This window comes from Artemia franciscana, chromosome 2 (assembly GCF_032884065.1).
Source record: "Artemia franciscana chromosome 2, ASM3288406v1, whole genome shotgun sequence".
NCBI lineage: Eukaryota > Metazoa > Arthropoda > Branchiopoda > Anostraca > Artemiidae > Artemia > Artemia franciscana.
The window spans coordinates 64298990-64325902 of record NC_088864.1 but is presented as its reverse complement, the minus strand read 5'-3'; the positions used below and the strand labels follow the sequence as shown (position 1 = coordinate 64325902).

General features: G+C 37.1%; 2 protein-coding genes across 3 annotated transcripts in view; both read right to left on the bottom strand.

Annotated features, from left to right (window-relative positions):
- Positions 1 to 6854: 6854 nt before the first annotated feature.
- LOC136043943 (uncharacterized) lies at positions 6855 to 11486 on the bottom strand. Its single transcript, XM_065729011.1, has 2 exons — positions 11359 to 11486; positions 6855 to 7835 (listed from the first exon to the last, which is right to left on the bottom strand). The coding sequence occupies exons 1-2, from the start codon at positions 11368 to 11370 to the stop codon at positions 6939 to 6941; spliced, it is 909 nt and encodes a 302-aa protein (XP_065585083.1). The 5' UTR covers positions 11371 to 11486; the 3' UTR covers positions 6855 to 6938.
- Positions 11487 to 18163: 6677 nt separating this feature from the next.
- LOC136043942 (uncharacterized) overlaps positions 18164 to 26913 on the bottom strand; it is an 89366-nt gene continuing 80616 nt past the window's right edge. For both annotated transcript variants that reach the window (XR_010621755.1, XM_065729010.1), the window contains 2 exons: positions 21605 to 21787; positions 18164 to 18525 (listed from right to left, as the gene is read on the bottom strand). Coding sequence is in view for 1 of the 2 variants with exons in the window: in XM_065729010.1 (XP_065585082.1) it covers positions 18222 to 18525; positions 21605 to 21787 (487 nt within the window). In the remaining variant the exon portion in view is untranslated. The remainder of the gene's footprint in view (positions 18526 to 21604; positions 21788 to 26913) is intronic.

Here is a 26913-nt window from a genome sequence, read left to right as displayed (position 1 = left end):
GTAAACTATTAGAGCTACTAGTCACTCCATACGTTATTGGGTCTTACACAATACTATAGCGCACACGTATAGCACACCTACGTAATAGGGTTTGCGTTTTACTTAATAGGGAGTGTTTTCTAAGAGACATAGGTGCATGTTGTGTAATTGGGATTGAGGATATGCATATCCTCGAAATAATGCCAAAAAAGGAGCCGAAAGTAGATCACTGATACCTTTTACCAAAAATCCAATTGAGAAATCGATTCAAGTTGAAATCGGCAACTTGTTATGATATTGTGACCCTTAACATCAGTTGTCCAGCGTCCCGGATACCATACATTAATTGACTAGAATGTATTCCTAAGAACATAATATCATTAACGACATGTTGGCCCAGTCGAATAACGTGTCTTCGTATTCATTCAGCACTCGGCGCGTGCACTTAAATTAGACATTCTTGGATTATTATTAACCTGCCCTACGGGTAACGACTTGTGATTGCTAGTGAACTGATTGCAGAATAGTTACGGTAGTGACGTAAAAATGGCTGGCCACAGTTATGTTTATGCGCCAGTATTGAACTTTATAGAAATGGCGCTGCGATATCAAGACAGCGTAACAAAAGATGCAGCAGTGAATACAGCGGTGAATTTATTTTTACGGGAGATACTATCCGTGAAAACCGCGAAAAAATGAACGAGATAGCTGATAGTTTTGGGGAGCTGTATGTGACAGAAAGACATAGTCAAGCTTCGAGGGAAACCCTAGCCAGTGACATGTATGATACTGTGAAATTACTGAGCTCACTCTAAGAGTTTAAGACCCGCTTCACCATCTGGAAATTATCTGAAGTAACGAAAATTCCACAAGACACTTTTACAACATCGTGCGTGAAAGTTAACGAACGCACGGATATGATTGACAGTGTTATGGAACTGTGTAAGTCTATCCTTCCGTCTCAGAATGATTGGCCTCGTCTCCCTCAGCCCGAGAAATCTTTACACCGGGTTTTCTTCAGCAATGTACCTACCTCAGAAATAGATTCCTGTTCCAAGCAGAAGCAGTTTGTCGAAAGACACGCTATTGATGGAGGCATTGATCATATTCAACAGACTAAATCCGGCCTGGTTGCGTACATGAACAGCCCCAAGTCGTCGACTACTCTCACTAACTCCCTCAAGTCCTCCCCTGATATAAGTGCGTCTTTTCGTGAGGGAAAGTTCTTCGCGGTCACCAAGTTTGTGCCACTTATTACAACACATGATGATATTCTCTCTGTTAACTCCAAATTAGTCGGTGCCAAGCGATATGGTCAATCTGAGACAATCAAACTTACCTTTAGTGACGCTGACTCCCGAAATACAGCAGTCAAATATGGGTTTTTCATTGATTATACTCACATCAAAGTCCTCCCATTCAGACGAATTCCAAAACGATGCTTCAAGTGTCAGTCATTTGATCATCTTTTTAAAGATTGTCCAATAGCATGCGATGCTCCAGATGTACTGGACCCCACGAGAACAGTAGAGAAAGCTCTTGCGATTCCCAAACATTGAAATGCGCTTTGTGCCCTGATACTAATAATATCCACCCTAGCTTTAGTCTCCTGTGCCCAGCATTCTGACGAGCAATGCAGAAAGTTTCTCCTCAAACAAGAAAATGAATGAACTGTCTATATTTTGCCGCAATGTTTACGGCCATAATGCTGCCAAATTGGACTACGTCAAGAACTTGTGCCTCGCTTATAATATTGTTTGCGTCCAAGAACACTTGTTAACTACCGATAACGTTGGGCACTTTCAGTCGGTTCCTAATAAATCCGTGCACATTCATGAGGCTAAGCGCTCTAGCGCCAGAGGCTGACCTAGTGGTGGACTTGCAATATTCATTGACGAGAGCAAAGACTGTCGTAAACTTGAGTCGTGCGATTTCTATATAGCAGTCAAGTTTCCAGGCCCAAGTGCTTTCACGCTAATCAATGTATACCTACCAATTAACAGAAACACTGATCGTAGTGAAAAACGGTATGCTGAGGCTTGCGGTCGAATTGGAAGGCTACTCCATAGGCTGGGAAGCTCGCGTTTTTTAGTCTGCGGTGACTTCCAGTGTGACCCCTTCTCGAAAAGAAAGTTACAGAACGTTCTTATGGCATGTATTCCAAGTGACTGTTCTCCATATATTAAAGACCAAAACTTTACGTTCATTCACAATTCAGGAAGCACAAGTAATATTGATCACATGTTTTCTAACTTTTCTATTCCCTCACCTGTACATGTGGATTCAGAGCATACCGCAAGTGATCATCTTGGTCTTAAGTGTAATGTTCCTTTTAGTCACGATGTGAAATAAAAAAGGCCAGATTATACAGAAAGACGCGAGTGGAAAAAGATTAACCTCAGTCTGTACCAGTCGACGTGTGACGAAATTTTGGACAAAATAAAAGTCTCGTTCCAGCTTTTTGTCCATGGGTGCGATGACAAGATTGCACTCAATACATACTGTGCTGAAATTACTCACGCGCTAAAACTTGCCGAGTCTGCAGCCGTGCCTAGTGCAGTTATTAGGAAAGGTACAAGGAAAAGAGGATGGAGTGACCATCCTTACGTGAAGCATGCCAAATGGAGGTCTAAGATGTGGTATTCTGTGTGGCGCGACTCCGGCAGGCCGAGAACCGGCACTGTCTTCAATCTCTTTCGTAAAAAAAAAGAGAATACAAAGCATGTGTGGATGAGCTGAAAGTGAAGGAAGCAGAAACTGCTTCGGAAGAGGCTATCCATGACCCACAAAATATGTGGAAAAAATTCAAAAGTAGCAAAGTGCAGTCCAGGCCATGTGTCATGATACCAGAGGAACAGTGGTTAAGACATTACTCGAAAATCTTTGGGTCTAAAGATACTCCCTTGGAAAAGGAATATGATGAATCGCTTAAATCGCGTTTTGATTTACTGTTGAAAAAGAGAAATTATTTTTTTTTATATCTGTGAATGATGTTTTGAGGGCTGTTCGCCAGTTAAAAGTTAACAAGGCTCCAGGTCTTGATGGTGTCAGTGGTAATCATCTGCGCAATGGTTAACCGCTTTTGATCCAGCATATGCAACTACTTTTTCAGATGTGTATAGATAGTGCCACCGTCCCCAAATCGTTTTATACCGTAGTCGTTACAAACATCTTGAAGAAAGGAAAAAACGCAAATGAGCGTGGAGGCTACAGGCCGATTACGGTCTCAAGTATATTGAGCAAGGTGCTGGAAAAATTGGTCCTTCGCAAAGTTATATCGAAGTGTGTGATAGACTTCAGGCAGTTTGGGTTTCGAAAACATCTCATCTGTGCTTTGGCCCATAGACTTCTGAAGCGTATTCTTGTCAAGGCTGATTCACTTGAGTTATCCGTACATATATGCAGTGTTGACATTTCCGCTGCATTTGATTCAGTAATCCAGTCTGCTGTGTTCCAGACCTTGCTAGATGCCGGTTTGAACGCCCATATAGTAGCTATGTTATCAATTATGGTACTCTAATAGCTATATAAGAGTGAAACTTGGGCTTGAAAAACTCAGTGAGCCAGTTAAACTAAAGAGAGGACTTCGACAAGGTTCCATCTTAAGTCCGATATTATTTAACACGTTGAGCTAAGGTTACAAAACAAATTTCTTACGGACTAAGATTTGATACTTGTGATTTGAGTTTAATAAGCTATGCTGATGATTTACTTATGTTGAGTTTCTCATTGAGCGTACTACAGGATAATTTAGATGAGCTTGTATCTGGTTATAGCGCTATTGGTCTACAAGTTAATGGTCAGAAAACTGAATTTCTGGTTTTCAGCTCTGCGAAACAAGAGGCACCAGCACCAAAAGTATCCGTAGATGGTGCTATTATCGCACCGTTTTCTTCGCTCAAATATTTAGGTCTTCTGTTCGGCCGAGATAAGAAATCTACAAGAATTCTTTGCCTTGATACCCTTGTGTCTAACCTGCGAGTGAGCTATGCTAAACTAGCCCCGCTGAAGTATTCTTAAAATCGGCAAATTTTGGCGAGGATGTACAGAGCAGTGGCATTACCACGTGACCTTTATCTTTCCCCGCTTTGGGAATGGTTCACAGAAACATGGAGACTAAAAGTTAGGTCTGACTCAGTTTGAGACTTAAGTTTGTAGATATTTGAAGTTTTTGATACGCATACCGCTATTCGAGAGAAACTCATTTCTTTTGAATAAGTATCAAATTCCAGATCCCCGTGAATCTGTGGCAGAGCAGGAAACTAATGCTAGAAAAGGTGCCCTTGAGCACCTTTATGATTATCTGCCGTTGCACGTCATAAATGAGCTATGAATGTATGTAGTGAATGCAATCTAATCGTTTAATCTTGAAGTATTGTTTTTTGCCTTTTCTTTTTCTTTTTTTTATTTTTATTTTTTTTTCTTTATACTCCGCCATGTTGCTGCTCTGATGGTGGGCTAAAATAAACTATCTATCTATCTATCTTTAACTATAAGGAATCTTGGGTCGCGCGTTTGATTCAGGATTCAGACATAAATTGCATAAAAAAAAGTGAAAAAGGCCGCTTAGAAGCTAAAAAAAATGTCTGTATCTTTAGTTAACAATAACGCCATTTATCACTTTGGTTATATAGATTACAGTATAGGTGGAATCGCCATTAAACTTTCTTTATGATCTTATACCACTATAGAAGACAAGTTTAGAGGATAGGGCTGCACTTAAACTCACAGGAGGGATACTACTTGTATATTAGGGGACCTGTCCCCTCCCCAACGACTTTTTAAGGGCGTTTACGGCTTTTTCAAAAATAAATCAAATTTGCTGGGTTTTAATGCTTGAAGGGGGGCATATGACTTTATGAATTTTGTGTATGTAATCAAAGGCAACACAATAGGCAAAAGCCTAAGCATAGAGCAATATGGGCACAATGTAGGGCACTTGGTATAGAATAAACTGTCGTGGAAACTTCAAAAAAGACCCATTCAATTGGAAATTGAGAGTGCTATTGCCCCCTTTAACAGTCAAAAGACACCAAGGGACAAACAGCCCGATCCCCAGGCCAATCATTCCCAAATATATCCAATTAAAATTTTGAGACAGCCATTTTCAACGTAATTGAAGAGTCCGAAAATTAGGCCTTTGAGGAGGACGACCCCTCCACCCTCACAGCCCTCATTGTGAGGATTGTAAGTTATTTCCTGGGGGCACAAAGTTCTTTTTAAAGGGTTATTGTATAAACTTCCGAGGGGGCTTATTGGACTGGTAATCGGAAGCTCAAGTGCCCTTTTGAATAGTTGAAAGCGAATCATTTCACCAAACAGATCCAATTAAAACTCTGGGACAGCCCATTTGCTCAGCGTGGTTGAAAGGTCTGGAAATTATGTCTTTGAGGATGTCAACCTCCCCTGTAGCCCTCAGGTGAGGGTTGTAAGATGTGCCCTGGGGCATACAAGGTTTTTCTTATGGAAAGGGGGATCGTATAAACTTCAGTGGGGCTCACTGGATCGGTAATTGGAAGTTGTGGTTCCATTTTTAAGAGTAAAAGTAATCAAGATGCAGCTATCCCCCCCCTTTATGTCATATTTTCCCGAAATGTACCTGATGGAAATTTTGAGATAGCCACTATGTTCAGCGTGGTTGAAAGTTCGAGTACTTATGTATCTGAAAATTTCAACTCCCCAGAGCAATCAGAGAGTTGTAAGTTATACAACTCTATGGGGGCGTATATGTTTGTTTTTTCTTAGGAAAGAATGGGTGTATAAATTTCAGAGCGGGTTCATTAAATTCGAAATCAGAAGTTTTACTGCCATTTAAAAAGTTATTTTAGGGCAAACAGTCCCCCCCTCAGGTCCCATACATCCAATCAAGATTTTCCCATACATCCAATCAAAATTTTGAGATAGCAATTTTGTTCCCCATAATTGACAAGTCTGAAAATTGCGTCTTTGAGGGTGACAACACTCTACAGCCCACAGGGCAAAAGCTATAAGCTACACTATCTGCCCATTGTTAACATTTAATTTTTTTCGGAAAAGGTGGTTATATAGACTTCGGATGAGGCTCAATGAATGTAAAATCAAAAGTTCCAGTTCTTTTTTAAAATTAAGAGTGATAAGATAGCAACCCCATGCCCCTTTCTCCCAAATACTTCCGACCAAAATTTTGAGATAACCGTATATGAGTTGAAAAACCTGAGGTGGCTCATTGAACTGGAAATCAGAAATCCCAGTGTCCTTTTTAGAAATCAAAAGTGACAGGAGGAAAAACTTCTCCTCACGTCTTCTTTAAAGCAAATACATCCGAATAAAATTTTAGATAGTTATTTTGTTCAAAATAGCTATTTTGTTCAAATAGTTATTTTGTTCAATCATTTAATACAGCCTCTAGGGCTAAATCAACCCCTTAGAACCTGGGGGAAGGGTAGTAAGTTTTGCCCTCCATATACAGTTCTTATGGAAGGTTTGGTTACATAAATCTTAGAGGTGGCTCATTTAATCGGAAATTGAAAGTTTTAATTCCCTTATAAGAGTCAAAAGTGATACAGTGCTATTAGCCCACCCTTGACGCCCTTTTTTCCTCAAATGTATCTGATCGAAATTGTGAGCTAGCCGTTTTGTTAAATAAGGTCCATTCCCTTTTTCAATTAAATTTAGATTTGGAGTAAACGGTATATTTTATAAACCTATGCGCTATAATCGTGCAATAAAATTGGTATTTTTTTGTGAAGTTTTTGTAAACTTTAGCAATAGAAGCTGCTTGTTTGATCAGCTGTCCAAAATCCAGTTTATGGAATTCTTTTTTGTCTGTTTTTAACTCCTTCCTTATTATTCTATCCCTAGAATAAAATCTTGAGTTTAGAGATAAAGGTACTAGGTTTCGATAAAATTATTTATTTTGGAAAAAATGGTGTATATCTCACAAAAATAAGTTAGTTAATAAATACGCAATGATTTTAGAATCATTCTTTATGCCTTATTCTATCTTTAGCTTCTTTAAAAGCTTTCAGATGAGCATTTCTTGCTGCAATAACTTCTGCTGTGTCTTCAACAATTGCAGGAAATCCATCATGATTGTTTCCTTCGGGTAAGGCGTTAGAAATGACTTGAAACCCACCATGACCTGCTGTATACCTAACTCGAACTTCTTTGCCTTCTGGGTTGATATAAGCATAGCTGCCAATTACATTACCGTGAACATCGCGTGTGGCAGCATGTGAATGTCCAGCATAAGCGTATCCGTAGCTTGCTTGACCAAGTTCATCTTGCGAATGATACTTCGTAGCAGTTATTGATGGAATAGTTAGTGGGTATGAATAAGTAAGAGGAAGGGTATTGGTGGCGAAAGGGTGGAATGGCAAGACGGTTGGGATCGAGCGTTTGCCTCTTGTTTTGGCTTCAACAACACGGGCCTTTGCTTCTGCAATAGCAGCAAAATGTTGACGCTTTGCTTCTATAACTTCTGGGGTTTCTTGAACTTGTTCTTGCTCGTTTGCCATGGCTGCAACAGGTAAATTATTTGAAACCACTCGAAATCCATTAGCATCAGATACATAATTGACAACTACTTCCTTATTATTTGCATCGATGTAAGAATAACTTCCAACTACATTACCGAAGGCATCTCTAAATTCAGCCTTGGATTGACCTGGATGAGCATAGCCATAGCTAGTTTGTCCTAGTTCATCTTGGGCATGATATTGACTTGCTGTTATGTGTGGAACGACCACCGGGCTTCTCACTGCGTATGGATGCGAATAATAGTGAGGATGGTATAAACTGTTGTAAGCAAGATGAGGAGTACCGAGTAATACTGGAGTTGATTTGACTAAGGTCAGTACAGTTGCCAGTAAAATAACCTGAAATAATTAAAGAAATAAATTAGCTGATATTTACTTACAGCTTTATTTAAAGCTTAATTAAGCTTATTTAAGTACGAACCCAGAGCGTTTTGGGGACGAAGAGAAATACTGAAACCTACTAATTTAGAGACATAGGGTATTTGTTATTTTAACCCAAGGATTTGGTAGACAGAAGAAGTTTTTTATTAAGTCACATTCACAGGAAAGTGGTATACATACTGGTCAATCAAAAAGTCGGTCTAACTAAAAAGTTTCTTAATTATGAAAGACAGTGAAATCATTCTTACCATACGGTCGTTTTGATTAAAATTCGTTAAAAGTATTTGTTATCAATTGTGACATGTTGAATGAACACCATTGACAATCTTAAAATTGTCTTGGAATTAAGATCGTCCCTCTCTTAAATTTGTACTTGACTTATTTGTCTAGAGGATCATTGTAACGTTTTCTTGGACCATTTATTAGCAGCTTTGTCAACTCCCCTGGCATAGCAAAGGCCCCAGTAGATTTACTTCAGACGCTTTTTTCTAATGCCTAATTATCAGCCACGTCTGAATTAGCATCTCTGTCAACACGACAAGGAACTTTTCATTTTATTTAATTTTACGTCTAAACGGCGGGCATTCGATTGTCAAAATGTTTTATGATTATTTTTTCGTGTTTTCATGACAAAAAAAGTCCGTTTTTTCCTTGTCTTCGCGGAAATCATAAACTGCATAAATTGATGAAATATGCCATAAAATTGATGTTTTTTGTATTTATGTTTTTTTAATTAAAACCAATTAAACCAATTAAGCGAATAATTTACAAGTTTTGTATTTGAAACTGCTGCAAAGAAAATTGTGTTCGTTATACTTTTCAAAGCTGACACATTAGCAGAAAGCACAAATTAAGCGCTAAAGAGCAAAATGCCGACGGGATGTCGACTGTCTCTCAGACTTTTTACTACAAGCTAATTCATAGCTATGTTGATGTAATATATCTTCATTGATCTAATACCAAGGGGTGGCCCACTGTCAGCCACCTGGTGTACACATCGAAGCAACAGAAGTTTTTCACAGGTAAGACATGTCTGGCACACTTTTGAAGTGCTCAGCACAGTGGCCACAACGTTTGGCAGTTTTGCCATGTTTGGTGCACAATACCACCTGGTGCACATGACTTCTCGAAGTCAATGACTCTTCAGGTAATAAACACTTGGTGAACTCTGAATAAACAGACGGCCAACTTGAATTAAAAATAAAAAAAACGATAAACGGCCACAGAAAAAAAATAGCAAAAATATAAATGGACTACAGATAACATACGGTCCCCTGGGTGTAACTTTTGGGAAGAAAGGAAGGAGATCTGCTATAAAAATTAGAATTATAATACAATAAAAATGTAATAGCCCATTATAAGGATGGCCCACATGATCTGACTAGAAAATAATGACTTTGCGAAGTAAATTTATCGATGAATCAGTCAATAGAATAAGACGAGGAAGAATGAAACTTCGCCAGAATGTTATGCTCCTTAAAGTCTGTTTGAAAATATTGGGCTTGTATCCAATGAGTATGATTGTTGAGGGCTTCAATTACTCTCGTTAAATGATCCCTACACAGTTACAATTCAAAAAAGTACAATATGCACGTACTTATGAGGCTTTAGGAGAAGAGAGGTAGCTTAGGGTCCTGTACCTATCCAGACAAATTTGTCAACAAAGTCTTTGTTTTAAAATAGGCTATTCATCCTTGTCTTAGGCCTTTTTGCAAAAGACTCTATGCAGATGTGAGGTTAAAATTGCAGTTTCAACGATTAGCCTCAGATTCGTAATCCAACTGATTTTGTTAAAATTATTAAAATTATTATTAAAATTATAAATTTATTATATAAATTATAAATTATTATATAATTATTATTAAAAATTATTAAAATGCCAATTTTGAAGGAAATGTTACGTTGTGAAATGTGCTCATATGGTTTGATCTAGGATAGTATTCTATTTTATTGAGGATTTCTAACGATGAACATTTAACAATTTAAGACCCTCCGCTAGATAATCCTGGAGTATCTATTCTTGATAATCGACGCAATTGCATATGTGCGAAGTTGGGAGTTTGTGGGAGGGGATGGGGGGCCAGAGGGAATATGGACCCAAGGATTCTAACTTATGTACTCCTCAGATTTAATAGCTTGACCTAACTATGCTTTCAAAATTCAATTTTGATCAATATCTGATTGTAATCTTAGCCTCAGATTTGTGATCACACAGCTCAGGAATCTTTCAGCGCACATCTTGGTGAAAATCAAAGCCATTTTTTAAATATGTGCTTATTTTGATTAGATTTTGAAATTCTGTATTGTAATATTTGACACAAATTTGTTGTGAACAAGCTGAGAAGCTACAATGCCACTCAGAAGCATACAATTTGTCGTTGATCAACTGTTTTGCCCCACCCTCCGGAAAATATTTTTTATACGCCTGTACTATGTGTTAATTTTTAATAACTTTTCGGTATAAAATCCTTAGCAAACAACGACAAAAGTGAACATTAAATAACTAAAAATTTTGAAATCAAATTAATCGTGCATTAAAATCAAACTCAGAATCTTTTTTTTATCATCGTTTACGTCTCAATTTTGTGTCCAAATGATCTTTGTATTTTATTACGAATTCTGAATACCTTAACCAAATTCCCAATACCGGTACAAACCTTTGTCAATTTGGCACCCAAACAATTCAATTAGTTCTCAAAAGGTTTCCCAGTTTGCATTAAAATCTTGGGCATATTTGGTGAAAATCGGTTATTTTGATGAGTTTATTGGATTATTTTACGGTTTGAGCCCATATATTTCTATTCTATTACTTTTTTTTAAGAGAACAGGAATAGGGCAAAACAGACAGCAGTAATTCTAGTAATACTCTCTGTTTATGAGTACGAGTTCATGCAACCAGTCGTAGCAACATTATGCATCTTATGTTTGTTCAGACAAAAGAGGATATGAGTAGATCTTTTTAATTTACTAATGATTTTTTTTTATTTATTAGTCGACCTTTATTCACGGAACAGTCTTGTGTATACAAATAACTAAGGTGAAGCATCTCAGACTCGAACATTCATTTTACCGAATATTCTTTGAAATGAATCATAAGAAAATTTCAGTACTTATTTAAAATCTTCAACCCTCCCCAGCCGCCTACTGTTACCACGTACGAGTCTGTATTTTAAGGTTTTAGACCTATGGATAAAATTTTGTTGCTGTACTTTTAAATTTTTTCTATACCATTTTTTGAATGGGCAACCGTACACGGGAAATTTTTTTGGGAGGGAGGGGGCAACAATAAAAAGAAAATTTAGGGCCCAATAAAAAAATTCAATAATTTGAATAAAAAGTGCCCCGAAATTACAAGAACTTAGTGTTTCGAGAAAGGGTGGGCCCCAAGCCCCTATAGGTAACATTGATTTGAATCTGCAAAAATTTCATCAATTGCGCTTATCTTTTATGACACATTAATTGTACTTGAAGATTTTCTTACCTTTTCAATCATCTCCCTTTGCTTAGAATTCAGTACTTGGAATAAGCTGTTTGCTTAAAGTTGGATTCTTGCTTACTGCTGGACATCCCTTTTGGGTTTCATTATATACGTTGTTCACTATCTTCCGCATTTCCAAGTCCGCAATCTTGGTAGGATCGTGCGAGCAATGACTCTAAGGGCGTGGCTGGTTCGGCTGTTTATTTTTTACGCAAGTAAACGGTTCGAACTGTACAACATTTATAGTCAATAGTTCTATAGTTGTATAATCGATTTACGGGGTGTGGTCATAGTGTGGGCCTCTTTGCTCAGAAAAATTTTTGATTTTGTTTGTGGTATAATGATGTGTTATTAATAAAAGCCATAATCAAATTATCATTCTTTAGGGTCTGTGTGTTTTGATTAATTCCCAGAAAAAATGTTTAGACACTAACTATATACTTCTCTTTCTTTGTAAATTAATTAAAAAACTACTCCATAAAACATGTTTTTCAAAGAAAAGTAAAGCTCCCTTAAAAATGTTTGACCATATGGTGCCTCCCTTCCATTATATAAAATAATATAGACATGGAAATTTCTGGTAATCTAAAAGTTCTTCGTCCTATAAACGAAGAAGAAAAGAAAAATTTTTGATTGTTGTCTTTTAATGATATGGATATTTATGCCTATAATTAGCACGAAGCCGGCAAATCTGGGAGTCAATGATAAGAGGACTTCATGAAGCCTCTTGTCTACAACCATACAAACACGATTTTTCGGTTTCATTTCAGCTAATATAGAGATCCTATTTCACATGATGGCAAACAAAATGGCTATCTTATAATTTTGATCCGGTGATTTTGGGGAAAAAATGATTTTGGGGCCTAGGTGCCTTCCAATTTTTTGGTCACTTAAAAAGGGCACTAGAAATTTTAAATTCCGTTAGAATGAACCCTCTTGCGACATTCTAGGACTGCTGGGTCGATACGATCAACCTTAAAAAAACAAAAAAACACGCACCCGTGATCGGTCTTCTGGCAAAAATACAAAATTCCACATTTTTGTTGATAGAAAGTTGAAACTTCTACACTAGGGTTCTCTGATACGCAGAATACGATGGTGTGATTGCGATAGTGTTGTCTCTAAAGACATAGTTATTAAGTTTTTCAACTATGCTGAACAAGATGGCTGGGTCGATACGATCAACCCTGAAAAAAAGCTTGTATTATATAACTAATCCATATCCTAATTCTAGACTATAGTCAAACTTTTGAATCAGTGCTTTCAGACATTAGGGAAGAAATGGGTGTAAAACCCAGATTTTTGCGTTAAGGATTAGAAGTTCTTTCACTTTCTTATTTTGTTTCCTTTAATTTTCTAAGAACTTTCAAGAAAGAAGGAAGTCTAGGAGTTGTAACAACACACACTTTGTAATTGATAAATTTAAATTGTTTCAATTTTCTGTAATAAGTTTAAATTGTTTCAAATCCTAAACATGTCCTTAAATTTCTTAAAACGTAAAAAAGGCATATTTCCGCAAAATAAATCTCCTTCCAAAAGAAGCGTGGCAGAAGTAAAGTTAATACGGTAGGTAGTAGGGTTTATTCCGGCATCGGACGGTACCTGGCAAAAAGAACAAAACGGTGCCTTGCTCATGGAGTAGGTTGGAAGAACTACTAGGGGGAAAGTGGGTTCTTTTCGTGTATATAACTTCGGATGGTCATTAGAAGGGAAAATTTAACTCAGCTATTTAACTCAGAGACAGTGCTATACTTTTCTTACAGTATAGAGCCAAAAAGGCTTCAGCTGCGCTCTGATCATTTTGACTCTTAAAAAGGGCACTAGGATTCCTGATGATCAATCGAATGAGCCCTGTCCAAATCATATACGACCACCCTTTCTATAAGAACCTTATATATCCCCAGGACAAAACTTCCCCTAAGAGATGCAGGGGGGGGGGAATGTTCTCCTCACGGACATAATTTCTGAAACCTCCAACAACGATGAAAAAAATTATTGTCTTCAAATTTTCATTGGAGGTGTTAAGAGGGCTGGTTGCTCTCAAATCACTTTAACTCTTGAAGAGGGCACTATAACTTTCAATTTCAAATCAAATAATCCCCGTCTGAAGTTTATACGACCTACCATTCCATAAGAACCTTATATGTCCACATGGCATAACTTACAACCCTATCCCTAGGGCGCTGGGCGGTTGTTTCGCCCCTTGACACATTATTATATGTTCTTGAACTATTTTTAACAAAATCTCAATCTCACAATTTCAATCAGATGCGTTTAGTGTAAAGAGGGGTTGTCGGGGAGAGAGAGAGGGGCTAAATGCTCTCCATCACTTTTGAAGCTTAAAAGGAACTAGAATTTCCAATTTCCAACCAAATGAGCCTCTTCCAAAGTCAAACAACCAGTCCTTCCATAAAAACCTTATATGACCCAAGGCCATGACTTACAACCCTATCCCAAGGGCACTGAGAGGTTGCGTCAACCCTAGAGGTAATGTTTTAGTTCTTTGGACGATTTTAAGCAAAATCGCTATATCACAATTTTAATCAGATTCGTTTGGTGAAGAGGGGTTGTCAGAAGAAAGGAGGGGGAGGCTAGCTTCCCTCCATCACTTTTGAATCTTAAAAGGGAACTAGAAATTCCAATTTTTAACCAAATGAGTCTCTTATAAAATTTATGCAGCCATCCCTTCAATAAAAACCCTTGGCATAACTTACAACCATTGTCCCTAGGCTTTGGGGTTTGTTTAAACACCAAAAGCCTTGTTATATAATGTTTAGACTTTTTTGAATCTCAAAATTTCTATTAGATACATTTCGGGACAATACGACGTGTGTGTGCGTATGGGAGGGTTACTATCCTCCGATCACTTTGATTCTTAAAAAGAACACAAGAACTTCTGCTTACAAATCCAATGAGCCCCCTCCGAAGTTTATACGACCACACTTTCTATAAAAATCTTATATACCCCCAAGGCATAACTTACAACTCTTGCCCTGGGGGCTGGGGGGATTTGTTTTCCTTAAAGACATAATTTCCGAGCCTTTCAACTACGTTTAACAAAATGGCTATTTCAAAATTTTGATTGGATGTGTTTGGGGAAATGGTAGGCGTGGGAGGGGGGTTAGTTGCCCGTCAATCAGTTTGACTATTAAAAAGGGTACTAGCCCTCTCAATTTCCGATCGAATGAGCCCTTTTTGAAGTTTCTGCGACAATACTTTCCATAAAAAAAACCTCAAATGCCCTTAGGGCATAACTGACAAATCTTGCCCTGAGGGTTATGGGGGGTTTTCATCCTCAAAGACATAATTTCCGGATCTTTCAATTATGTTGAACAAAATTGCTATCTCAAAATTATGATTGAATGTGTTTTGGGAAATGGTGGGCATGGGAGGGGCTCTAGTTGCCTTCCAATCACTTTTGACTATTAAAAAGGTCACTAGCCCTTTCAATTTCCAATGAAATGAGCCCTTTGTCAAGTTTCTACGACAACTCCTCCGATACGAAGTGCTGGTCTAAACAAAAACAAAAAATACACTGTGCCAACATCGTGCTTTACTTAGGCAGCGCTATTGCGCTGCCTATGATCTCGAAGATGATCAAACATCCATGATCTTTATTTGTCTGTCAAACAGTTCGTGGTAACGAACTGTAGTAAGGAGCGACCCTGCTCAATAGTAAACGAAACTCTAAAAAACGGAATTTCGATGCTATGATACATCAAAGGAATTGGATTTTCATGCTGATTTTAAATATATAAGTTTCATCAAATTTAGTCATTTTCATCAAAAGTTACGAGCCTGAGAAAATTTGCCTTACTTTGGCAAATAGGGGGAAACACCCCCTAAAAGTCATAGAATCTTAACGAAAATCGCATCATCGCATTCAGCATATCAGTGAACCCTAGAGCAAAAATTTCAAGCTCCTATCTACAAAAATATGGAATTTCGTATTTTTTGCCAGAAGACAGATCACGGGTGCGTGTTTATTTGTTTTTGTTTTTTTTTCTTTTCCCCAGGGGTCATCGTATCGGCCAAGTGGTCCTAGAATGTCGCAAGAGGGCTCATTCTAACGGAGATGAAAAGTTCTAGTGCCCTTTTTAAGTGACCCAAAAAATTGGAGGGTACCTAGGCCCCCTCCCACGCTCATTATTTCCCAAAGTCAACGGATCAAAATTTCGAGATAGTCATTTTGTTCCGCACAGTCAAAAACCATAATAACTATGTCTTTGGGGATGACTTACTCGCCCACAGTCCCTGGGAGACGGGCTACAAGTTAAAAGCCCTGTCCAGTGTTTACATACAGTAATGGTTATTGGGAAGTGTACAGACGTTTTCAGGGGGATTTTTTTGGTCTGTGGTGAAGTTGAGGGGAGGGGACTATGTGGGAGGATATTTTCTTGGAGGAATATGTCATGGGGGAAGAGAAATTCAATGAAAAGGGTTCAGTATTTTCTAGCATTACTATAAAAAAACAATGAAAAAATAAACATGAAAAAGTTTTTTTTTCAATTGAAAGTAAGGAGTAGCATTAAAACTTAAAATGAATAGCGGTTATTACGCATATGATGGTTTCTAAAACTACTTTAGCATATAGAGCGAGGTATTTAGGAGAAGATAAAAACCTCTCTCTTTATGCTAAAGTATTTTTAGTAATTTCAACTATTTATTCTACGACCTTTGTGAGTCAGGGGTCGTTTTTAAAGAATTGGGACAAAACTTAAGATTTAGTTTAAAGAGCGAGGTATTAACGAGGAGACAAACCCCCTCATATACATAATACAAATATAAGAATATAAAAGTTTGTTACGTAAGTTAATTCTCAAGTTACGTATATTTTTTACTAATAAAAACGTTCGTTAAAAATTAAAAGTTCTAGTTGCCTTTTTAAGTAACCGAAAAACTGGAGGGCAACTAGGCCTCCTTCCCCACCCCTTATTTCTCAAAATCGTCTGATCAAAACGTCATATCACGATAAATAAAAGTTCGAATAGGGATAAATCAAACAGTTCGTGGTAACGAACGTAATAACCGAAACTCTAAAAAATGGAATTTTGATACAAATAGTTACATCAAAAGAATCGCATTTTTATGCTGATTTTAAATATATAAGTTTCATCAGGATCAGTTGTACCAGTCAAAAGTTACGAGCCTCAGAATACTTGCCTGATTTTCGAAAATAGGGGGAAACATCCCCTAAAAGTCATAGGATTAGAAAAAATTTCAAGGTCCAATCTACAAAAATGTGGAATTTTTTATTTTTTGCCAGAAGACAGATCACGGGTGCATGTTTATTTGTTTTTTTTTTTTTTTTTCTTTCCCCAGGGGTCATCGTATTGACCAAGTGGTCCTAGAGTGTTGCAAGAGGGCTCATTCTAACGGAAATGAAAAGTTCTAGTGCCCTTTTTAAGTGACAAAAAAAATTGGAGGGCACCTAGGCCCCCTCCCACGCTCATTATTTTCCCAAAGTCAACGGGTCGAAATTTTGAGATAGCCATTTTGTTCCGCATAGTCGAAAACCATAATAACTATGTCTTTGGGGATGACGTACTCCCCCACAGTCCCTGGGGGAGGGGCTGCAAGTTACACACTTTGACCAATGTTTACATACAGTAATGGTTATTGGGAAGTGTACCGACGTTTTCAGGGGGATTTTTTTCGTTTGGGGGTGGGGTTGAGGGGAGGGGGCTATGTGGGGGGATCTTTCCTTGGAGGAATATGTCATGGGGGAAGAGAAATTCAATGAAAAGGGCACAGGATTTTCTAGCATTACTATTAAAAAAAAACAATGAAAATATAAACATGAAAAAGTTTTTTCAATTGAAAGTAAGGAATAGCATTAAAAATTGAGACGAACAGAGATTATTACGCATATAAGGGGTTCTAAAAATACTTTAGCATAAAGAGCGAGGTATTTAGGAGGAGATAAATACTTCACTATTTATGCTAAAGTATTTTTAGTAATTTCAACTATTTATTCTAGGGCATTTCTGATTCAGGGGCCATTCTTAAAGAATTGGGACAAAACTTAAGATTTAGTGTGAAGACTTAACGAGGGGACAAACCCCCTCATATATATAATCAAAAATATAAGAATATAAAAGTTTGTTACGTAAGTTAATTCTTAAGTTACGTATATTTTTTACTAATAAAAACGTTCGTTAAATTTAAAAGTTGTAGTTGCCTTTTTAAGTAACCGAAAAATTGGAGGGCAACTAGGCCTCCTTCCCCACCCCTTATTTCTCATAATCGTCTGATCAAAACTAAGAGAAAGCCATTTAGCCAAAAAAAAAAGAATTATTATGCATGTTTCATTTAATTAATTTAATAATTTTTAATAATTTCCTTGCTCTTTACGCTAAAGTTTGACTCTTTGCCACAATTCTACTTTTTAAAACAATTAAAAACTTTAGCGTAAAGAGCGAGGGATTGCGGAGGGGACAACCCATTTCATATACGGAGTAATTTCTGTTCGTTTTAAGTTTTAATGTCGCTCCTTACTTTAAGATAAAAAAACTAGTTTTTTTCATTTAATCCTTTTAAAAACAGTGTAATGAAATATTGTTTCACTACAAATACTAGATATTTCGGTCATATTTGTAGTAACCATCACCAGTAATCATACTGATTTACAGCATTACTGTGAAAATAGGGATAAGAGATCCCTATTTTCAAACTTTTTATTTATGGTCATGGAAAGGCAGTGTGTTCCTCGAAATTATCTGCACTATATCCCATACCAACTTCAACCAACATTCCAACCAATAAAAAATTTAGTATACAACAAATTATTAGTAAGAGCGCCAAAAGATTAAATGCTTAATCATTTTAATAAATTAATAAATAAATAATCACAATTGAAAATTATTCTATGGACAAAACTGAACATCAAATGTAGGATTGCAATCTATTGTAAGTGAATTAGTGGTAGTTATAGTTGAAGTAGCTGATATTGTAGAAACTAATGACTCAGTTTCAATGTACAGTAAAGTAATTGGAGGTGGTAATGTTGGCCAAAAACGAAAAATATAGGGCAACGGAATGAGAAAACGCCAAAGTGAAGTTGGCCAAAAACGGGCTTGTCTGCTACTACCCTCAAGTCCAATCTCTTCTTTTAGTTCTTGAGAACCTTCAATTTCCGGAGCAGGCTCAATAGTAGTCGGGCTTACCTCTCTAAAAAATAGATTATTTGTAGTGACATCTAAAAAAATGAAAGTGGATAGAATAAAGTTAATTATATACATAACTCAAAAAAAGAAAACACACATATACATTGTTCCCAAAAAGCTGCATTGCTAGAAAATACAGCAGAAAACGAAAGAGGAAAATATAGGAGCGAAAAGAAAGAAAGACAATGTTTCATGACTCCAATAAAAATTTTAAAAGATAGAAAGAAAAACTTGTTGCCTGTCATTAATAGCGAGCAGACGCTAAGATTTTGTTCTGCAATGACTTTTGTACTGATATAACAATCCAAAAAAGAGCCTTAAGCACTATATTAACGTTTAATGCTAATTAACGAATATATGGTCAAGTACGAGTTCACTGACTTTCCTACGCTTCAGAAAGGCCCTGGAATTTTGCCAAGGAGCCTGCTACGCTCTAACTCTAACGGCGATATCCAATTTAGGCTACACGTAAGACGTCTAAAGAATACTAAATAACATAAAAGTCTTACTTTCTTGTATACAGATAATAATCGTTAGTCATATTCTCATTGTTCTTTCCACTTTGCTAAAGTCTGATGACCCTGTTTTCACCGCCCTAGTCATTTACACGCCGCTTGATATTATCTGGCCCTCTTTTTCCCTAGTTTAAGACTTGTTGTAGCCTTTTCAAACCCTCTTAGTCTCATCTGGCTTTTTCCCCTTCTATTTTCTGCCTTATGCCTTGTTCTTGTCTTTTTCCAACAATCTTGGTCTTATCTTGTTTCTTCCTTCTTCCATTTTTTTCTTATGAGTTGGTCTAGTCTTTCCAACCCTTTTGATTTCACCTGGCTTCTTTTCCCTTCCATTACCCACCTTACGACTTGCTCTTGTCTTTTTCCTGGCTTGTCACACTCAAGTGACCGTCCTTTCACCCAGGCAAGTTCTACTCCTTGCCTTTGGACTTTATTCTAATCTTTCCGAGCCCTCTCGGTCTCACCTGGTCTTCTTTTAACTCATGCAACTTCCATTCTCTGGCTTAAGACTTCATATAGCCTTTTTTCAAGCTTTTCACTCTCATTTGCCCCTCCTTTTACCCAAAAAACTTCCATTGTTTATTAACTCACTGTTGTTTTTTTTGTTCTTTGTTTTTATTTTTTTTTCTCTTCTATTTTTGTTCTTTTTTGTTAGTAGCACACCCTCGCAAGCGACGCTTTTGGTGTGCTACCGATTAATTTTGTCTGTGTTATTTCTTTTGGATATTAAATTAATACTACTACTAATTATAATTGCCTCGGTTAAGCCTTGTCTATGGTTCCTTCACTCATAGATAAAAACTAGAAAACAGCAGTAGTTCTAATTCCTAGTTCTTGCAGAATGTTTCAGAAAATCCAGGGAAAAGAAACACAAGCATTTGCCATATAAAATATGAGTCCAAGAATTTGTCTTGGTATAGATCCACGAACAACTTTGTGGTTCCAGTCTTGTCAGAAATTCTCTACGAAAAAAATATCGTGGTTCCAAGCAAAAACACCTCTGGATATATGCATGGGGTTGTTGATAGGTACACCAACTAGCAGGGAGTTACGCATCCTACCAAAACTTATGTAGATTGATAGCAAGAGACTACTTGTTGCAAGCGATGCAATTTACCTATTTTTCACAAATAGTATTTGTTATTTGAACGTATACAATTTTTGGGAGGAAAAACAAAATTTATCCAGAGGGATTCTTCACAGGGAGTATTAGCCGAGGAGATAAACGTTTCTGGAGGGGATTTTCTGGCTTGATTTTGACGAATGATTAGAAACTAAATAAAGAAAAATGTAAATTAACTGAAAGCATGAAACAGTATTAAAACGTAAAACAAACAGAAATTATGTCGTAAGTGGCGGGGGAGTCCCTTCCTCGTCCTTCGCTGTTTACACTAAAGTATCTTCATTAAGTAACGACGAAGACCACACTGCCTTTTCATCATAAACAACAAGTAGAACAATAAGGTAATTTTTTATATATAAGACAGTGGAACGCAATTTTAAATGGATATTTCGACCCAATATCCAAGGGCCGTCCTCAGCAAAACAAATGAAGAAAAAACGAATATAAAAGAACTCCAAGACCCTATGTCCATGGGCCAACCTCAGCAAAACGGGCGAAGAAAAAAGGAATATAAAAAACTCACATTAAAATACAATCTTTAAAACTAAACTATTTTCAAAACAGCCTAGCATCATTACTTCAAGGAAGTTCAACCAGGACTGGTACATCAAGCGAAGTGAAAAAAAGACAATTTATTCAAATAGAATAAAAAACATTTACAAACAAGCTCTTAAAGCTAATCTTGCCTTTTTCGCAGCCAGCCCAATAATTCTATCCGCAACAGGTTGAGTGGAATTGTTTACTGGTTTTTAAATACAATTAGTTAAATCAATTTAGCTAAATTTGATAAAAGGGTATTAAGTGAATATTCCCCAAAATCCCTATATAAAGAAGTATTACTATTTATTTTGATTTTAATTTCAATTGCCTTCAATACTTCTAGAATTTAAAGCTAATGAAGTCATGAAATGCGAAATTTAAAGTAATGATGCTAGTTTTGTAGGCTGTTTTGAAAATATTTCAGTTTTAAAGATTGTATTTTAATGTTAGTTTTTATATTCGTTTTTTCTTCTTTCGTTTTTCTGAGGACGGCCCTTGGATATAGGATCGAAATATTCATTTAAAGTAGCGTTCCACTGTCTTATATAAAAAAAATTCCCTACTTGTTGTTTTAGTATTTTCGTTTGGAAATTTTTTTATTTATTTATTTGTTTAATGGCTAATAAAGAATAAAGGGGCTGTTCTTTGGAGATGTAATGATTGTACCGGTCGGTGAACAAGCGATGAGGTACCCTATTAGACTGTATGTAACCCCGTTCAAGGGGCAGGACGTTGCGTCACTGTAGTCCTCATTATTTTTTGAAGTGTTGAATGGAATGGATAATGTTGTGGTAGCATTTGCTACACAGGGATGATTAAATCCTAGGTTACAAGATGCATTCAATATTCATTACAAGATTAGAAGTTTATGCATGATTTTGCGTTGGTAATTAATAGTCACTACTTACTTTTCAATAGCTTTTATTTCGTCTTGTAAAAGATTCTTCATATGTTTCTTCTTCAGATGTAGAAAAACTTCCTTGCTTCCTCTGTTTCTTTGAGGACAATCTTTTTTTGCTTTTACGTAGCAACTTGTAACCACTGTAGAAAGTTCAGTTGTTTCAGATGTGTAGACCACTTTTGTACTTGTACTATGAAAATAAAAATGTTTAAATTACTAAGTGTCACTGATATAACTACCGACCATGCCTTAGTTCATCCCGAGCTTGCATACCTGTAATTAGAAAAACATTTATAGATTGAAAAAAAATTACGCTAACAGGAGAGCAAACTATGATAATTAACTATTTAAATCTAAATAACAAACCGGTATATTTCGGTACACTTATTTACTTTCGTTTTGGCAGATTCTAGACAGTGCTCCATCTTGGCTGGATTCCATAATTTCCCTAAGAGAAGTCTTTCATGAGGCGCGGTCATGTCAAACTGCTTTGACGTAGTAGATCCAGTGTCTGTCCCAAAGCCAACTGAAGGGATAGTAACCTCTAAACGATTCTACGGGGTTTTTAACCATTACCAACCAATCTTTCTTCTGGCCTACAGGGCAACGCTTTTAATTTTCGAGCTGCTATGCCTAATATTAACCATTACTAACCAATCTTTCTTCTGGCCTCCAGGGCAACGTTTCTAATGTTCGAGCTGCTATGCCTAATAGCGGATTTCATGATGCATAGGGGGTCTTAAGGCTTTAAACAATGGCCAAGCCACACGAGCCGTCTTCTATTTACAATTTCCAAGACTGAGTATGGTTGTTTACAGTACTTAAAGACTTCATTAATGGATGCCCTTTCATGGTGTTGGACGCTTCGATCCAATGGAAGCAATTGTGATCAAAGGCATAATCTATACTGTTCTTAGTTTTGACAACCAGCATTTCACACGCGTTGAGAATAGTGCTTCCGACGATCTCCTCGTCGACTTTAATTTTTGCAATGAGGCTTATGCTTCAACACTTCCATAGTGATTCCATAGTGAGCTGAGTGAAGCTGGCAGAGGTTAATAGAATATGCTTTTCGATTGCATGTTCAAACTTCCACCTCCAAATCAACATGGGATCCCAGCTGCACAAAATTTTCGTGATGCAAACCAGGGAACAGCACATAACGAGATAAGGTCAGTTGGACCTTCTTCTCCAAGGAACACATCACGACCCATAGATATTGTGCCAAGAGGCCATGTAACAATTACCGGAATAGCGTATCCCCCACGCCTTCTTCTTTCATTTCTCCCTGCTCGCCATCCACGTTTCCCCCTTTTCCATCTATTTATACCAGTGGTCGAACTGCCATCTGTGTTTCTTTTTCAATAAATGTGATGTACTTAGTAACGCAAAAACAGATGATGCTAAAAATGTGAGTTTTGACAACCAGCAGTTTTCACGCATTGAGAATAGTGCTTCCGACAGTCTCTTCATAGAATCTAATTTTTTGGTAAACAGCTTTGCCACAATATCAACAAGATAAATTCGACGGTAGCACTATGCACTATGCAATATCTTGCACTGTGACTTGTCACCTTTTTTAAGAGAGAAAGAAGAATTGAAACTTTCCATTCATTACAAACAAATACAAAGTTGAAACAATAGGGAAAATCTTTTCAGGACAGTGAAAATCAATTCTGTGAATATTTCGGTCCTATGCCCAAGGACCGTCTTCAGCACAATATCAGAAAGAGATAGAAAAAAAAATATATGTATATATAAATAAACTTACATTAAAATGCAAGAATTAAAATTAATAATGTTGAAAACTTTTTTTTTATTAAAACAGCCCTAGCATCCTTACTTCAACGAAGTTCAAGTCCTGGTTGAACTTTGTTGAAGTAAGGATGCTAGGGCTATTTTAATAAAAAAAAGTTTTCAACATTATTAATTTTAATGCAAGTTTATTTATATATACATATATTTTTTTCTCTCTCTCTTTCTCGTATTGTGCTGAAGACGGCCCTTGGACATAGGACCGAAATATTCACAGAATTGATTTCCACTGTCCTGAAAAGATTTTCCCTATTGTTTCAACTTTGTATTTGTTTGTTATGGAAAGGCAGTGTGGTCTTCGTCACTTTTTTCCATTCATTCAGGAAATTTCATTGAAACAAATTTGGTCAAAAAGTGGCTTGAACTGAGCTGCAATAATCTCATCACCGGCTTTACGTATATAGTTCTGGGTGCGGACTGTCTTTAACAGGACACTTTTTGTTTTTACAGTGACCGAACGGCCTTCCTTACTTGACCAAAATCAGGAGGTTAAAGAAAAACACCATTAGGTGGTCGGGAGAACCTTGGAAAAAAGCTTCGGGCTGTGTGTGAGGATAGGATGAGCACAGGGGTCCTTGGAAATGTTCTTTCTATCTTAGTATTCTTGCAGGCATGCTCTTTAAGATCTCCCAATCATTAAAGTAAATAGTCTCAGAGACCTGATGCTTCCTTCCAGTGGCATGATTTAGCAATTGGTAGAGCTTACGGATTTTCTGTGTTTTAGAACTTAGAACCTCCACAAAGTCACCCTCTCCGTCCAGTAGTTCTGCCAGTCTATTTAGGACGATTTTTTAACCTCTGATTTTTACTTCCTATGCTCCGTTTTAGAACAGTATGACCAATACTTGTCAACTAACTTCATGTTTCTTGACTAGCCCAGCATTTTCATTGTGGTTTCGACGGACCAGAGACCTCTCTTGCTGACTCCTGCCTTTTTGCAGCAAACAGTTTCTATTTCTCTTTGCATAAGGAACGTAAAACTCCTCGGCATTTTCTTCTATAATCAAGGTGAAGTTGACGTTGAAGCTGCTTGACAAGGCCAGGTTGAACAGAACCGTCATTTCTTTTTATTTGGACTTGTGATATCTATTATGTGTGGTAAACGGCTTCTATATTTATTTGATAGTCGACACAGAATGATAGTGATTATGATGTTATGATCAAAACCATATTTGGAGCCTGTATTGGCACCTAACTACGATTAGGAATCCGGCACTGAACATTTAACTCAGGATTTGATAAGTACATAATATAGCCAGGACTTGGTAGATCCATAATTTGAGTATCAAGTACTCAAATGGCTTTATTGGGCTGAAACGGTATTACAAATGATCCAATTCTTATCTAGAGCAAGACCAGTGGATAAGGGTGCTCGCGAAAAAATTTCTAGGGGGAAAGGGATGTAGGAACAGACACCAGAATAGCAGTGGTGGGGTTGGGAACAGGAATACATTAAAAAAAGTATATCTTTAAATGCAGTTAGAAGAAAAAAAAATCTTAGATAAAAAGAATAACTAACTTTGCATGGAAAATACAGCAAAAGTCTGCAAATGTTAAATAGTGAGAATTCCTAGAAAAGGGATCTACTACAACTACTACTACTGACAGCTCCCTCTAGCACCAAATCACCTGAGGCGAACACAGCTACGCCTGCCGTGTACACATTCTTTACATATTTAAAGGAAATTGTCATATCCCTTAAATCTTCTCTATGATATCCTCCTACCCCATTCAGGGGTGATCTGCTTTTTGTTTGGCCCTAATCAGTTGCCCAACCAGGACAATGTTGGGCAATCTGTTTTCCTTAATCCACAAAAAAAGTGTCCTTGCCATTTCAACCTTTCTCTTGTTGTAGCCCTAGAAAGCGGGATCGACCCACATTTTTTTTACAGCTTACTGTTCGAGATATGGTACGTCAGTCGGGTACCCAATGCAGTCCGCAGACAATTTATTTGTAAAATATCTAGCAAATCCTCTTAGGTTTTTTGGAGAGCCCACGCTAGAGAACCATACCCGACCACTGTCATTACTGAGGCATTCAATGTTCTAATCTCGCTTTTAATTATTATACATTTAATTTTAATCCATTATGTCCGAAACTTAGAGTAAAAGAAAATAAGACTCCGAAAGACTTAACTGAAAGACTTATTACTTCCCAAGATTGGAACATGCTTAGATTCGTCCTTATGCAATTGCCTAAGCCTTAGAATACGCAAAAGAAGGAGTAGAAGCAAGAGCTTCAGAAAAACCTACCAGGAGGATATTTTAGGCTCTAATGTCATTCCTGGACCTTTCAGTTATCTGCCCTAAATCAACAGATTCCCAAGATGTCAGAAGCCTCTAAAGTGTGCATTTGTCAAGATCTTTACATTTCAACGGGTCCGTACTCATAACTCGCCCTCTCTTCTTAGATACCGGGTTTTGGTTTTATTATAGCCGTTTAAATATACCCCTTACATAACAGGACAATGCCCCCACTTCGAACTGAAATCCCTTATGTCTTCTGACAATCCAGCTGTCAAACTGACTTCCTTTCTTCCTTTATTCCAATTTAGCTAAATAAAATAAATGGGTTCAAATAAAAAATTTATCACAATAAAATCTTATCAAATAGCTCGTTGTAACGAACTCTAAGTAAGGAGTCAATTGGGCTACTATTCACCAAAACTAAAAATAGAATTATGATGAAAATTCAGACATAAAAAAAAATTGGCTTTTCATGCTGATCCTCAATATAATTCATTCAGTTCATTTTTACCCACCAAAAGCTACGAATCTGAGAAAATTTGCCTGATTTTCGAACGACATCCCCCAAAAAAGGAAAATTATCTTGTTGAAAATCGCTTTATCATATTCATCGTATCAGAGAACACCACCGTAGAGGTTTCAAGTTCCAATCCGCAAAACACAGAAATTTGCAATATTTTTTCATGAAGAAAGATTGTGGATGAATGTTTATTGCTTTTTCCCAGGGCGATCGTACAAACAGAAAGTTCTAAAAAATTGGGAGAGGACTTATTCAAAACTAAATTAAAGGTTTATTTTTTATTTAAGAGACAATAAGGATTATGCCACGGGAAAGAGTTGTTTTCTACCATTTTATTGCACCAAACCACGACTTGGTCCCAAAGAGGACCAATGTACAACCAGTTTAGAACTCTAATGAGCTAACCGATTTAGCAGTATCAAAAAACTACATTTACGCTTCCCAATTGCAGATTCCCCCCCCCCAAAAAAAAAAGAATGTTCTAAGAGCGCCCTTACCCATTGGTCTTGCTTACAGATTCATACTATTGACCCCCGTTCCAAGCCAAATAGCCAACGACAGCAGGACTTGAACCCCCGTCCTTGTGGACAAAGGATTTTAAGTCTACCATGCTAACCTTTTGCTGCAGTATGAAGAATTGTTATATACCATGCATTTAAAAAAAGGAATGTTTTTACCCCTCCCCCTCTTATCCTTTGTTAAGTGTATTCTTGCGTGTAAACTTTGATTTTCTA